The following is a 15,008-nucleotide window of genomic DNA, read 5'->3' as shown; positions in this document are numbered from 1 at the left end:
ATCCAGCCAGTTTTTAACCCAGCCAAGAGTGCACATTCCCAAACCTTGGGCTGCCAGTTTTTCCAGGAGAACGTCATGGGAAGAAGCATCACAGGCTTCCCTGAACTCCAGGGAGATACATCTGTAGCTTTTCCCTTCTCCTCTGGGGAGGTTACCTGGTCATAAAAAGGACTTTAGGTCACATTGCACAGCAATGACCTAGGCTGGACATTGGCCAGACATAAAACACACACCTGCAGCTCTGCCGTGGGCAGAAATAGATGACTGAGTGATAGACACAGTTGGTGGAGAAATAACTTTATTTTAGGTGTTTTGCAGATAACATGAACACACATTTCCTTATCTGATAGCACAGGAGCTTTGCAATGAGATTAAAGCAGAAGCCATCATATGGCAAAGAGTTGCCATCAGCTCCTGGGGTGCTGGATGCCCAACACACCCCACTGCTCCTGGTTAGGATTCCTGTTATTAGAGGGGTGCTCTGAGACTTTCTGTGGTCATGGGAGGCATCTTTGCTCCTCAGAATTTGTTGTTGAGGATGGTCCAGAGCACTCCGGCCGCTATCCCTCCGGCCAGGCCGTAGCTGGACCTCACGCTGCCCGCGGCGTTGGCGTTGCAGAAGTCGCTGCTGCAGCAGGAGATGTTCCTGTTGCCCACGTTGAAGTCCTGGTAGGATGGGTCACACGAGGAGTCACATCCCTTGCTGATGATGCTGAAGAGCCCCACGACCCCTGGGAGGAAAGCAGGACCATTAGGCTTAGCCTAAAATTCAGCCTTCCACAAGCCAAGCCTTGTGGAATTGAAAAATGGAATGCTTGTTCTGTGGGACAAAAATCAAAATCACAGAACGGTTTTGATTGAAGGGGACATGCAAGATCGTCTCATGCTCAGAGACGCCTTCCACTAGGCCACTACCCCTGGGAGGAAAGCAGGAACAATATTACAAGGATTCAGTACAAGCCAAGCCTCAGTGGAACTGAATAATGGGATACTCATTCTGTGGGACAAAAATTGGAATCACAGAATAGTTTGGGTTGGAAGGGACATTCAAGATCATCTCATGCTCAGGGACACCTTCCACTAGGCCACCACTCCTGGGAGGAAAGCAGGAACAATATTAGAAGGACTCAGTACAAGCCAAGCGTTGTGGAATTGAATAACGGGATGCTCGTTCTGTGGGACAAAAATTGGAATCACAGAATGATTTGGGTTGGGAAGGGACATTCAAGAATCATCTCATCAGATGATTCAGAATCAGCTCAGGGACACCTTCCACTAGGCCAGGCTGATCCAAGCCCTGTCCAACCTCTCCTTAGACAATTCCAGGGATGGGGCAGCCACAGTTTCTTTGGGCCTCACCACCCTCAAAGCAAGGAATTTCTTCTTATATCCTATCTAACCCCACCCTCTTCCATATGAAGCCCAATCCCAAATATCTTTGTTGCACGGAGCCTTTCCACACCTGGGAAATTATGGAAACATGGCTATTCCCATTTCAGATGGCACAGATATTGTTTGATTTGTTTCTGAGAGTCACAGCCCATCTTTTTAGCCATTTTTGGCAACCGCTGGTTACCAACAGATTTTGACCTCCAGGAGATTTGACCCATTCTCCTCCAGGAGATCTAAAATCCATTCTGGGCACCAAATCTTTGCCACGTGCAATAAATAACAAAGAGTCCTACAACATCTTGGCTCTCCTGCATGTGAATGTCATGGATTTGCACATTCCCAACTGGGATAATTCCTACTGGAGGTATTCCATCTACTGCCTGACAGAGAGGAGCTTAAATGTGGCACTGATGTGTTTTGTGCCCCAGGTCCAAGAGCAACTCAGCTGTTGGCACAGCTCTGGACAGGGCAAACCAGATTTAGAACAGGAGGATAAAATCCTAGTTTTTTCAAGTTTTCCCACAGAGATGAAATTTGTCTTTTTCATTGAATTCACCTCAAATCAGCACCTCCTAACTTCACAACCAGGATGGACCAGGCTCAGCCCCTCCCATCCTAATTCATGTTTGCAAGTATTGCAAAACAAGTTAACCATTTCCCTTGCAAACAAATAATTTTTGGTACTGTGAAAGAGAAATAAACCAAATTTTGCATAGGTGAAAGACATTTGCACACTGAGTTTTGCTGGCCCAAACCACCTGGTGTATCCAGACTTGAGTGAGCCTGGATGGAACACCTGAGGCTGGGAAAAGTTTTAGCTCCAACATCCCAACTAAGACATTTCCCACCCCTGCTTTTCCTTACGGATCACGTCCGTCTTGCACACGTTGTTCTCTCCGCACGTCTTCACCGTCTGGCACTTGGAGTTGCTGAGCTGGGAGGTGCAGGTGTAGCACTGCAAAGATGAACCTGCAGGAGACCAAGAGGGGTTAGGAGAGAAATCAGGGAATATCTGAATGGTTTGGGCTGGAAGGGACTTTAAAATAATCAATTTCTACCACTCTGCCGTGGTAAGGGATAGCTTCCATTTGACCAGGTTGCTCCAAGCCCCATCCAACCTGGATTTGGATACTTCCAGGGATGGAGCAGCCACAGCTTCCCTGGGCAGCCTGATCGGGTTTTTTTACCACTCTCATTATAAAAAAAATATCTTAATTATAGTTAACCTAAATCCACCCTCTTTTAGTTTTAAAAAATTACCCTTCATCCTGTCTCAACAGGACCTCCTAAAAATTTATCCCCAACTCTCCTGGATCGTCTTTAGGCACTGAAAGGGACTGTAAGGTCTTCTCAGTGTTTTCTCCAGGGTGGGCACCCCCAGCTCTCCCAGCTCCAGAGGAAAGAGGCTCCAGTCCTCGGAGCATGGAGACCCTCATAGAGACCTCCATGGTCTCCTCTGGACTGGCTCCAGCAGCTCCACGTCCTTCTGATGCTGGACCCCAGAACTGGACCCAGCCCTGCAGGTGGGGAACAATTCTACACCTCTCATGTATCTTCAATCTTTTCAAAGCTCTCCAGATAATTCAACCACAGGGAAACAAGATCATTCCTCAGGATCTTCAAAGGAAGATATCACCTCTGCTTTGGTAAAAAATGTCTTTTTTTCTTTTTTTTTTTTTACTGGATAATAATATACCTGGTTGAGGTGGGAGTCAGGTTTGGCAGATGCTGGAGATGTTTTGGATGTAGTCAGTGCAGTGAGGGAGCAAAAAGAGAGCAGAGGGACAGCAGGGCTTGAAGAGGATCATGGAATGGTTTGGGTTGGAAGGATCATCAGGGGCACATCCCTCCAGACCAGGTTTCTGCAAGCCCCATCTGACCTGGCCTTGAGTGAGGGATGAAGAAGGAATTTACAAAGTCTCTTCCAGCCCCTTGTCTCAGTTCTTAACTTTTGACTCGCCCTTTCCATCACACCCTCCTGGAATTCAAAGTGCAAATGGCTTTCAACGCTCTCTGACCACCCCTTGTGGAAATGTCATTCCACAGGGGATAGAAATCAGTGCTGGCCACACCTGCTGGGCTGCTCTGTGCATCCAGCAAAGGCAGGGAAAACACGGCACCTCCCAAGCAAATAGCCCTGGTGAAAAATTGTCCCCAGAGGAGTGAGATTGTGGTGTAATTACCTGTTCCTGTCAGCTACTTGTGCCCCAGGGTGTCACTGGAGCCTTGCAAGTGTCAGTTAATAAATAAATAAATAAATAAATTTCCTTGAGCCCCATGACCATCAAACCTGAATCTCAATATTCTTTTAGGACACTGGAAAGACCTGTTTGGAAATTAGTGATTGAAGGAATTAATTTGAGGCACTTGGTCTCCTTCTGTCCAATCCTCTCTGTTGCAAATGACTGATGCAGTCGCAGAGGTGAGGAGCCAACCCTCAATTTGTCTGAGTGCTGCACTGTTCTCACACTGATCTGACTTTTAAAGCAATAAAAGTCAAATTTTGAGTGTTCTGATGGAAGCCGGCGGAGAGAAAGGTCTGAGGGCTGTGCAAGACCCTTCACAGCTTGTTCCTTAAGCATCCTCTGCTGATTGAGAAACTGCCCAAATTTGATTCTTCTCTTCTCTGGTAATAGGGAAAAGCTGCTTTAAACCCATTTTTTTTTCTTCTTACTGAAGCTATAAAAATCTGATATTATCTAAGCCCCACCCATTCAGTCAGTAAAATAACCCATCATGGCATAGTCATTTTTACTGCCCTATGAAAATTCTGGAAATCTGAGCAGAGTTGGGGTCTGCTTTTGAAAGGAAGAGTCAGAAAAAATGTTGGAAGAAAATGTTGTGTAAATGTTGCAATTTTGATAGCCTGAGAAGGAAAATAATCCTCCCACCCCACTTAGCCCCTCCTCTTCCCCCTTAACTGCATGGTCTGGCTGAAGAAAATATTGAATTTTGGTTAATTCAGGATTCAGAATTTATCTTTCCAGGAAGCTTCTCACCCCACCACTCGGATCCCACCATCCCCATGTGGGATGTGCATTATTCCCACTCAACACCCATCCGAAGGGAAACGCCTTGGTATGACAACATGCCAACATCTCTTCCCTCATTTCCAAACCCCACCACAAATCCTCCTTCCAGTCTGAAAACCTGCAGGGAGGGATGGGAGGGCGGATCCTTTGTGGGGTCTTACCTGAGTCCACGCACAGGAGCGCTCCCAGCAGGAGCACAAGGAAAGCCTTCATCTTGGAATAACCTGTCTTGGGGCTGCCTCTCTGGCTTGTTTGCTCCTGGGGCAGGTTATATATCCTGGGAGGCCGGGCGTGCCCACAAGGTCATCCCTGAGAAGGCACCTGAGTGAGGGAGCTGCTGGCGGCACCAAGGGAGGGGTTGCTTTGTGGCTGTTGGGATATTTGTGTTTGGTGCCTCTCCTCTTTCCCCTGCCACTCTCTGGGCTCCCCTCCACCCCTGCCTCCCCTCCTACCCTTGGGCAGAGTGCTCACAGGAGTGGAAAAAGCCTCAGATTCTTCCCTCCTACCCTTGGGCAAAGTGCTCACAGGAGTGGAAAAAGCCCCAGATTCTTCCGAACAAGGCCGGCCTTATGCATTTCTTCAGAGCCACTGAGGCTGCGGTGGCACCCTGTGAACGAGGCTCTCCACCCCCAGTGCCACCCTGAGTGGAGCCATTGTGTTTAAACTGAGGACAAAATGTTCTTTGAATCAACAGCTCTGGGTATTTATCTGCCCGTGTGAGTGATACTCGTGATAACAAGGTATGTGGTAGGGAGGCATGTGGGCACATTAAAAGTGCATTGGCATTTCCAGGTACTGAGGGGTTCATTCGCCCTCCTTTGCGTTTGTTTTCTCTTACAAAGCAATGACCAACTCTTATTTTTGATGTTTGAAACCCACAGGGACTTTGTGCCGGGTTTTGGTTTGGCGTTTTGAGATGTTTCCCCTTTGGTGGTTCTCTTTGTGTGCTCTTGTCTGGCATAGGCTGGGTACAAGTTTGGACACTTGGCTCAGAGCAGATTCAAAGTCAACAACCCAGGCTTGTCCATAAAATGCCACTTCCCCATCACAGACTGGGTGAGTTCAGCCACATTCCAGCCTCGAGTGCGAATGTTTGCTCTCGTGGGTTGAGCAGAGTCCTCTCCCATTCCTCACATCCTGTGACCACTTCTCAGGACAAAGGGCAAAAGAAAACAGGGCTTTTTTTGCTAAATTCAACTTGTAATTTTTTTTCCCCCTGGGATCTTGGGATTAGTGCGGTGCATTTCTCTCCTTCAGGATTTATTCTCATGCAACTTTTCCAAAATGTGTGCAGATGGATCATCTACCAGTGGCTGTGGGATGAAGGATACAGACTAAAACTCCTGCCTTGACTTTGTTGCAGATGATTTGACAAATCCTAATTTCTCCATGGGGATCTTAACCACTTCCACTTGCACTTTTCTGTGTAAAAAATACCTAAAAAACCACCCCAACACCTTTTTCTGTGTCTGTTGGCTTTTGACTCATCATATTTTTACAGACCATATCATTTATAGCCAAGTTTTATGGATAAAAAACCAAATTTTTTTTCAGGCTCTGGACTTTCTCATTCAGAGGTATTGAACGTTATTTTTATTTTTTAGTCCCTCAGGACTGTTCCTGTAGGGTTTGGCTTCTTGTGGTAAGGAAGAACAGGGCTGAGGGGAAAAAAAAACATTCCCTATCAAATCCACCAAGGCCTGGAATTAAATATTTATTTTAAAAAGCATTGATAAGGAAGAAAAACTCTTTCCGTCTTTCCCAGTGCCATTGTTTGTATTCTTTTTCTAACATCAGCCAGAAAAACTCAAAACTTGTGGTGCTGTGAGAGAATTGACAGCTGAGAGCTTCTCAATCCCCCAGTCCTGCTTGCCTGAGGCTGTGTGAGATCCCAGGAATTCCTGTGTTCTTACATAAATTGTTGATTCTCACTGTATTTTGGGAAACTGAAGTGCAGTTCCTGCCTGACTCCTGAAGATGGCAAACGTAGCCCGTTATAATTCCACGTGCATGAACACACAGTTATCCACAGGACTGGGTGTATGAGGTGTTGTTTTCTTTTCCTGAGGTTATAAAATCCCCAATTCATCTGCCTTCATGGAAAAGACCATCAATTCCCTCTGGAAGTCTCACAATGTCAGAAAATCCCTTGGAATTTGTTTTTTTAAAATATTTTTTGCTGTTACTGCAGATTCCTGAAGGAGACACGTCTGGAACTCTCTGCTTGGGAAAGGGGAAACAGGAGTTGATTATTTGCTCTATCCTGGTTCTGGATTATTTGGTCCTGCCTGGTGTCAGGAAAATGATGATGGATCATGGTACAGATCATGGAGTCAGGGATCACAGCAAGGAGCAGCCATGAGCTGGAAATTTGAGGAAAAAATGGTGACAAGATTCCTGGAAAATCTGGACAAAGGGACATCTAAAGGAAGTTTCTCCAATTTCCTGGTCATCTGTAGGGAAGATTGTAGGATGGCACAGATCTTAAAATCACAGGATCGTGGAATTATTTGGTTTGAAAGGGTCTTCAAGATGATCTCGTTCCGCATCCCTTCCATGGTCTAAGCCAAGTTTAAGCCTGGCCCAGCCTGGCCTTAGACAGTTCCAGGGATGGGGCAGCTCAGCTGAGCTGAGCTCTGAGTTGTTTTCTCAGCATGCTCGTGCCTGTAACTCCTTTCCAGGATGTTCTGAAGTCCCTGTGTGTGGTTAAAATGGGAATTTTCTTGCTGTTTCCATTCCTGGGTGGTGTTAACAGAACGCTGATGCTGCCTGAAGCGCTGTCTGCAAATCTGCCCAGGCTGTGAGGCTGTGGGATGTTAGAGAAGGGATTTTAGTGGCCAATTTTAGGCATCCAAGGGGGATTTTCTGATGGCTGTTGCTGGGAATACAGACTCAGGAATATTCAGCTGTCCCAAATCAGAATGGATAGGGAATAAATGAGATTAAGTCAGCAACTGGGAGTCAGGCAAATCCCATCATAGACTTTTCTGAGAGGTGGGAAGTGTGGATCCCAAATGAGGCATGGAATTGGATGGGCAGGATAACAGATGGATTGATAAGGGAAGAGAAAGATTTCTAAAGGAAGAGATGTAGAGATGCTCCCAGAGATGGATGGATGGATGGATGGATGGATGGATGGATGGATGGATGGATGGATGATGGAAGAAAGGATGGATGGATGGATGGATGGATGGATGGATGGATGGATGGATGATGGAAGGAAGGAAGGAAGGAAGGAAGGAAGGATGGATGGATGGATGGATGGATGGATGGATGGATGGATGATGGAAGAAAGGATGGATGGATGGATGGATGGATGGATGGATGGATGGATGGATGGATGATGGAAGGAAGGAAGGAAGGAAAGAAGGAAGGAAGGATGGATGGATGGATGGATGGATGGATGGATGGATGGATGGATGATGGAAGAATAGGTTTAGACAGGATATTGGGAAGGAATTCTTCCTTTGAGGGTGGTGGGGCCCTGGCACAGGTTGCCCAGAGAAGCTGTGGCTCCATCTCTGGAACTGTCCACGGCCACAACAGGACAACAGAACCAACCTGGTCAAGTGGAAGGTGTCCTTGTCCATGGGAGGGAGTTGGACAAGATGACATTGAAGGTCTTTTCCCACCCAAACCATTCCATGATTCTATGGAAAACACGCAGGATGTCCCGTATCTCAGCCTTCTCCATGTCCTGGCCGTTTTCCACTTTCCTCTGTCCTGGGATGGACATCAATGATGCTGATCCAGCAGTAGGAAAAAATTATTCCAGCAGCTCCAGAGATGCCCTTGACTGCCAGCACAGAGTAGCTCCAGCTCCCACATTTGCAGATATTTAACACCATTCCACGTCATGGTCCACCTCCCTCCCCAAGGATTTATATCCAGGTTTGCTGTTCAAATGAGCTTCAGAGCACATGGATGCATTCCTGCTGGAATTCCAGAGCCCGCCAACGGAGGCTGGGGGGCAGGATATTGAGAGGATGCAGGAAGGGGTTTGGGTTTCTGTCACTGAGCTTCTCAGGGATCTTTGGCTGGAGCCTTCCTTCCTTTGTGCCTCTTTTTCCTCCAGCACCATACAGGGCTTGGAATTCCTGCATCCCAAGCAAAGTTTTTGGGATCTGTGCGTGCACACAGGTACAACCAGGGTGAAATACAAAAGTTTAATGAGCAAGGAGTCTGTTTGACCTTGAGCATTTCTCCAAGGGTCTGGGCACAAGAGTGAAACATCCAGTGATTCCAGTGTGGGATTTCTGATTTCCAGAGCCAGCCTGACCAGCCCTGGAGGAAAAGTTCACCTTCACATCCCACACATTCCTGCTGACAACCACGAAATCAATCCATGCCTGAAAATAAATCCCACCACGGTGCTGATCTCGTCTGTAGAGCGAGGAGTCGATGGAGAAAATTCCGAGAGCGGCAGGGATTGGAGATTCCCATACGATGGTGCTGTTGCCACATGGCTGGAGCCCAGACCTCTCCCAGAGTGTGGGAGCAGCCCCAGATTGTTTGTTTAAAAATCTCAGCAACTTCAGAGCATCAAAAATGCATTTGAGTCTCTCTCCTCTCTCTCTCTCACTTTTTTTTTTTTTTGTTATTTTGCTAATTGCTGAGCTCTTCTGCTCGCAAAAGTCTCGGAGTGTGGGATTCCTGCCAGCTCCTACCAGTGATGCCTGGTGCATCCCAGAGTTGTTTGCAGGGAGAAAGGAGAGCATTTTCCTGCACCCACACTTTGGAGTTGGGATGAAGGGTGGGTAGAGCAGCCTGGGTTGGGACCACAAAGAGGTTCTGTGCTTGTTCTGCCCTCACAAAAAACTTTCTGACTTTTCCCTTACCAAACATTGCATCTTCCTGTGTACAGATCTGGCAAAATATTGGAAATGCAGGCAGTAAATGTGAATTTCCTGGGATCACACAGCAGATCTTAAATCGGGACCCTTAACCACCCTTGCTGCTTCCCAGTCTATGAACTTTTCCTTCTATTGGCAAAATTAATTTTCCTGGCCCCACAAGAAACCAGAGAATATGGATGGGGAAGACCCTGAGATTTGCAGGGCTGCTGCTGCAGGAGGAAACAGAATCACAGAAAAATTTTAGGTGGAAGGGACTTTCAAGATCATCCAGTTCCAACATCTGCCATGGGCTGGGACACCTTTTCCCGGCCAAGGCTGCTCCAAGTCCTGTCCAACCATGGGTAGAACAGGGTGGTTTCGGGGCCAGACATGACCAGCAGGGACCATTTCCCCTCATGTGGCCACAGCTGCCCTCAGTCCATGTCCTCTTGGTCTCTCCTTTCCCAGAAAATCACAGAGTCCTTCAGGTTGGAGAAGACCTCTGAGATCTTTGAATCCAACCATTCCCAAAACAAGCCCATGTCCCCAGGTGCCACACCCAGACGTTCTTTAAATCCCTGCAGGGATGGACACTCCCTGGGCAGCCTTTTCCAATCCTCCTGGTGAAGAAATTTTCCCTAATATCCAATCTAAACCTTTCCTGATAACTTGAGGCTGTTTCCTTGTGCCATATTCCTTGGGAGAGAAGATCGATCCCCAACTCAGGAAGGCTTTGGTCCTTCTAATTTTTTCCCTGCTTAACCTCATGGCATCCTTGAAGTCCTCCTAAATTGTCTCCCCCTCATGCAAAGGTTATAAAATTTCCTTTTTTGTCCATCCTGCCCTTAGTTTGTGGTCAGTCCCCAGAAGTGTTGGCACTTTCCCAATATTAACAAGGTCTTGGGAAAAAAATTTCTGCGCAGAAGGAGTTCAGCTCGTGGATTTATGCATTGGGAAAATGTCTTCTTGAGGGTTCATTCCTGTCAGGGCATTTTTTGGGGCTTGATTCTGGGATTTTGAAGCTGTTGACAAAGTGTTGGAATACAGGATTCTGTGGACAAAGAAGTGCTCTGAAGAAGTAACAAAGTTATTTGAAGTCCAGGATGAAGTTTGGGCTCAAATCCAGGTATGGAGAGCAAGATCCATCTGAACCAGCAAGTCTCCACTCGGGACATGCAATTGTGATGCAGGAGATGCAGGATCAGTCCTTTAAAGTCAGGTTTCCTTTCCCTGGAGCAGATGCTCCTCTATTTACAGAGGCAGGAATTCTGGCAGGGACTTGTCTTTGTCCCTCTGCTTAGAACTGTTCCACTCTGTGTTAACTAATTACAAACTAATTGGGCCAGAGAGATGCGGTGGCGTGAAGCAATTTGATTTTGATGAATTGGCAATTTCTAACAAAAACTATTTCATTAAAAAAGTTGATTTTTTTTTTCCCACTGACTGCTTTATCAAATGCTCTGATGCTTAGGACAGCAGAAGATGAGTTGCACAAACCAGGAGAGATAATAGGAATTCTGATTAATATCTGTCATTTCCTCCTGGTTTAACTGTTTAGCTGGAAAATCTATTGGAAAAATGAACCCTCAATTGCTTGAAGTCACTAGGAATTTGCTAATTTGAAAGTGTAAGGGGGAATGGCTTCAAGGCTCCCCCGATAAAGGGCAGGTTTAGATGGAATATTGTTCAGGAATTCTTCCCTCTGAGGGTGGGGAGGCCCTGGCACAGTTTGCCCAGAGAAAATGTGGATTCACCATCCCTGGAAATGTCCAGGACCAGGTTGGATGGAGCTTGAATCAGCCTGAGATAGTGGAAGATTCTCATGGCAGAAGGGTTGGAATGAGATGAACTTTAAGATCCCTTCCAATCCGAACCATTCCAAGATTCCACGATATGCCCAGGAGAAGCCTGAAGATCTTGGAGCATTGTCCAACGTGTCCTAAAGCCAATCCTGAATTTGATTAAACAAATTGGATTACCAGCTCCATTTATTGGCTCAATCTTTACTGATTTTCAGGAGCTTGGCTACTAAATAAGCACCACCTTGCAGACGGTTGTATTTTGTTAAATTCTTAACAATAAATGGAAACATAAAAGGAAAACCAAAATCCTGTGATGAGATTCAAAGCTGCTCCCAGCAGTTCCACTTTTGATTTCAATGCTGGAATGAAATGACCCCTCTCAGCTTCCCAGGCTGGAGTCAAGGATCCCTCCCCCTGCCTGTCCTTTACAAATTGCACTTCTTCCTCAGCCGTGACCCTTTCCAAGGTGCCACAGATCTTGAGCCCAGAGATTTTGGGATTGATAGTGCAGCCAGCACTGAGCATGGAATTAACAGCTGCCTTGTCAGTCTCTCCAGCAAAAAGTGGGATGGCAAAAGCTGGCCAGGAATGTGCCTAGGATTAAACAAACCATAGGAGGGAAATGGAGGAGATGGTTTTACAGCCAAAGGGGTGCGATTTTCATGGAATCATGGAATGATTTGGGTTGGAAGGGACCTTAAAGATCATCTCATTCCAACCTCTGCCATGGACAGGGACACATTTGTTAGAAATCCCAGGTTGCTCCAAGCCCTGTCCAACCTTGCCCTGGACACTTCCCGGGATTCAGGAGCAGCCACAGCTTCTCTAGGAATTCCATTCCAGGATCTCCCCACTCTCACAGCCAAGAATTCTTTCCCAATATCCATCTATCCCTGCCCTCTGGCAGTGGAAGCCATTCCTCCTCATCCTGTCCCTCCATCCCTTGTCCAAAATTCCTCTCCAGCTCTCCTGGAGCTCCTTCAGGCGCTGGAAGGGGCTCTGAGGTCTCCCTGGAACCTTCCCTTCTCCAGGCTGGACATTCCCAGCTCCCTCAGCCTGGCTCCAGAGCAGAGGGGCTCCAGCCCTTGGAGCATCTCTGTGGCCTCCTCTGGACCTGCTCCAGCATCTCCACATCCTTCTGCTGCTGGACCCCAGAGCTGGATGCAGAATTCCAGGTGGAGTCTCACCAGAGCAGAGTGGAGGGAGAGAACCCTCTCCCTCAACCCGAAATTTTCTGAATGAATGAATGAAACGGAATTTCCAATTTGCTTGTCCCTCAATCCTCTTAGCTCCCAGTTCTCTGATTTCCTCCTTGCCTTTGGGCTCCTTCCCAGGATTTCTTCCTCTTCTGCTGAGGAAAAAGCATCATCGGGGGTGAATTTTCCTGTTCTCCACCTGGCTGCTGCTTCTAGGAGGGCTTGAGGAGCTTTTGTGGGACCCTTCATTTTGAGGTTTCTCCTCTTTTTTACCAATTTTCATGAATTTCATGAGATTATTTCTAGAGCTTTGAGAACTTTCTCCTCATTTAATTTGCTTGAATCTGGGCAGGGTGATAGCCAGTCTGATCCATGAGCAGATGGACAGAGGGATGGACAGGGCTGGAGTTGGATTAACCAGATTTCCATTGACCAGGTTAAGACTTATGGAACTGTAGGAACATCATCCAGAAGTGAAGAAAAAAAGAAAATAAATAGAAAAAAAAATCAAAACAAATGTCAAGGGTCCCAACAAAATATCAAGGATAATACAATTGCTTGCCAGGGAATAATAGCAATGGTAATGGGAGCTGTTCCTCCCTTGTGATCCACAAATCCTGTGTGGATAAAAACAGTCAGGAGGTTGGGAACATCCCGTTCCTCCCATTTTGATGGCTCACATTGGATGGACCTTGGCTAATTTGTCTTCCCTGCATAAAGCAAGGTCGTTTGCTCTCAGGGGCATCGCCGCCTGCCTTGAATTAATTTTCTATTAATTACTGGAATGATTTGAGCGTGGATAAGCAGCAGTTATTTTTAGCACTCAGACTGATTAGACTTTGGAGAGAACTACCTGGGGAAGCTGTGGGGCTCCTGATGCTCGGGAAGGGGAAAATATTCCCAGTTGGATCAAAATATCCATCTGGGTCATGAGCCCCTTCTGACATTGCTCCTTAGAGGTTTCACAGTGAAAGTAAAAGATTTCACCAATTTCCACCGCAGAAAATGCTCAAGGACAGGCTGGGTGGGGCTTGGAGCAACCTGGTCCAATGGAGAGTTCCCTGCCCATAGCAGGGGTTGGGATGAGATGGTTTTTAGGGCTCCTTCCAACCCAAAACATTTTATTTCATGACCTTACCTGCACCTGGCATCCCTGATGAAATACCCCCTTGAACAATGGACAGGGACATCCTTTGCACCTCCTGACCCTTTATTGGAGTTATTTACTCTCACTAATCCAGGTATTGTTTTCCTTGCCTGCCCTGCCCTGACATAATTTGCTTTTTGCTCTGTGTAAAGAGAGCTGAGGCACCAGTTCAGCTTGCAACCTGCTTGCTTTTACATATTTCCCTGTGAATTCTCTTTTATTTCCTCCACGACTTGTTTTTCTACTTTTTTTTTTTTTTTTAATAACACTCTGTTTTCAGGCCCCCAAACTGTCTGGTAATTATCCTGCTTTGATAAACCTTTCTATTAAGCACAACTTGTAAATACCTTGCCTGCTCTAACTGCATTCAATTCATCATAAAGGCTTGGGAAGCCTTTGTTTTCCCTCTTTTGTGCGGAAAAAAATGGAAACAAGAGGTAACTTCATTTATTTTCAGCAAGGAAGAATTAAGGAAGAATTAAGGAAGAGGCTTGTATTCATAGATTTTTTTTTCATTAATATGATTCTCTAAACCTCCTTTCCCAGGATTATAAATCTTAACTCCTGGTTTATATATTCATTTATTTGTTATATTTTATTCCTAGTGGGGTTTATTTTTATTTGGTTTGTTTTTTTGTTTTTTTGGGGTTTTTTTTCCCAGGGAATCAGAGACTGCTTTGGGTGGAAGAGACCTTCAAGATCATCTTGTTCCAACCCCCTGCCATGGGCAGGGACACCTTCCGCTAGACCAGGTTGCTCCAAGCTCCACCCAACCTGTCCTGGAACACTTCCATGGATGGGAAGGAATTCTCTTTTATCCCTCTTCCTTTAGGAGCACATGGCCTTGCCCAAACTCTGTCCAGCTGAGCTCCAGGCCAGTCTCCATCTCCAGGAGAGGTCCAAAAATCCCACTCTGAGCCTGACAAGGTTGTGCAAACTCTCCTTGGGCTCCGTAGGCTTGGAGCCATGGCCATTCCTTGGGGAGTCCTTTCCAGTGCCCTTTCCTTCTCCCAACCCTCTGGGAGAAGAATCTTCTCCTAAAATCCTACTAAACCTCTCTTGTATCTTATCTTCTTTTTTTGCCAGGGTCAGGTTTAAATGCGCAATACGGTATTTCTTGTTCGGGCTCAGATGTTTATTAGTTTTTATTATGTTACAGTCTCACAAACCTTGAGGTCTGCAGCACTTCACTCTAACAAACTAAAAATGGAGCCCCATCTCTCTCTCTACAAGGCCTTTTTAAGGATAAATTTCCAATTAAGAAAGGACACCTAAATTATTTTTACTTTTAGCCCAATGTCCAACCACTTGCATCTTGCAATGCGGATTTTTCTGTCCACTTAATTTTATATCCAATTACAAAACCACCCAAACCCATGGAGAAGAAGGTGAAGAAGAAGGTGATGAACAAGCACCAGCCTCCTCCCTAAAACTTCCATCTTACCTTATATTTATTATTATATTCTAAAACCTTAAACTCTTAAGTTTTGCACCATGTGATATTACACAATTTCAAACTCCACACCCACAATCCCAGTTCTGTCACTCAGTTTTGGAAGCCTTCTCCACACCCTCAGGTCAAATGCAGTGTTCTCTTGGGGCTC

The 15,008-nt window shown here is 46.1% G+C and overlaps 1 protein-coding gene across 1 annotated transcript; it reads right to left on the bottom strand.

Moving 5' to 3' along the window:
* Positions 1 to 281: 281 nt before the first annotated feature.
* LOC102069036 (prostate stem cell antigen) lies at positions 282 to 4,939 on the bottom strand. Its single transcript, XM_005479648.2, has 3 exons — positions 4,586 to 4,939; positions 2,257 to 2,361; positions 282 to 731 (listed from the first exon to the last, which is right to left on the bottom strand). Exons 1-3 carry the CDS (start codon positions 4,635 to 4,637, stop codon positions 520 to 522), a joined length of 369 nt encoding a protein of 122 aa, XP_005479705.2. The 5' UTR covers positions 4,638 to 4,939; the 3' UTR covers positions 282 to 519.
* Positions 4,940 to 15,008: the final 10,069 nt, after the last annotated feature.

This window comes from Zonotrichia albicollis, chromosome 1 (genome assembly GCF_047830755.1).
Source record: "Zonotrichia albicollis isolate bZonAlb1 chromosome 1, bZonAlb1.hap1, whole genome shotgun sequence".
Classification (NCBI taxonomy): domain Eukaryota; kingdom Metazoa; phylum Chordata; class Aves; order Passeriformes; family Passerellidae; genus Zonotrichia; species Zonotrichia albicollis.
This window is presented reverse-complemented; position numbering and strand designations above follow the sequence as displayed.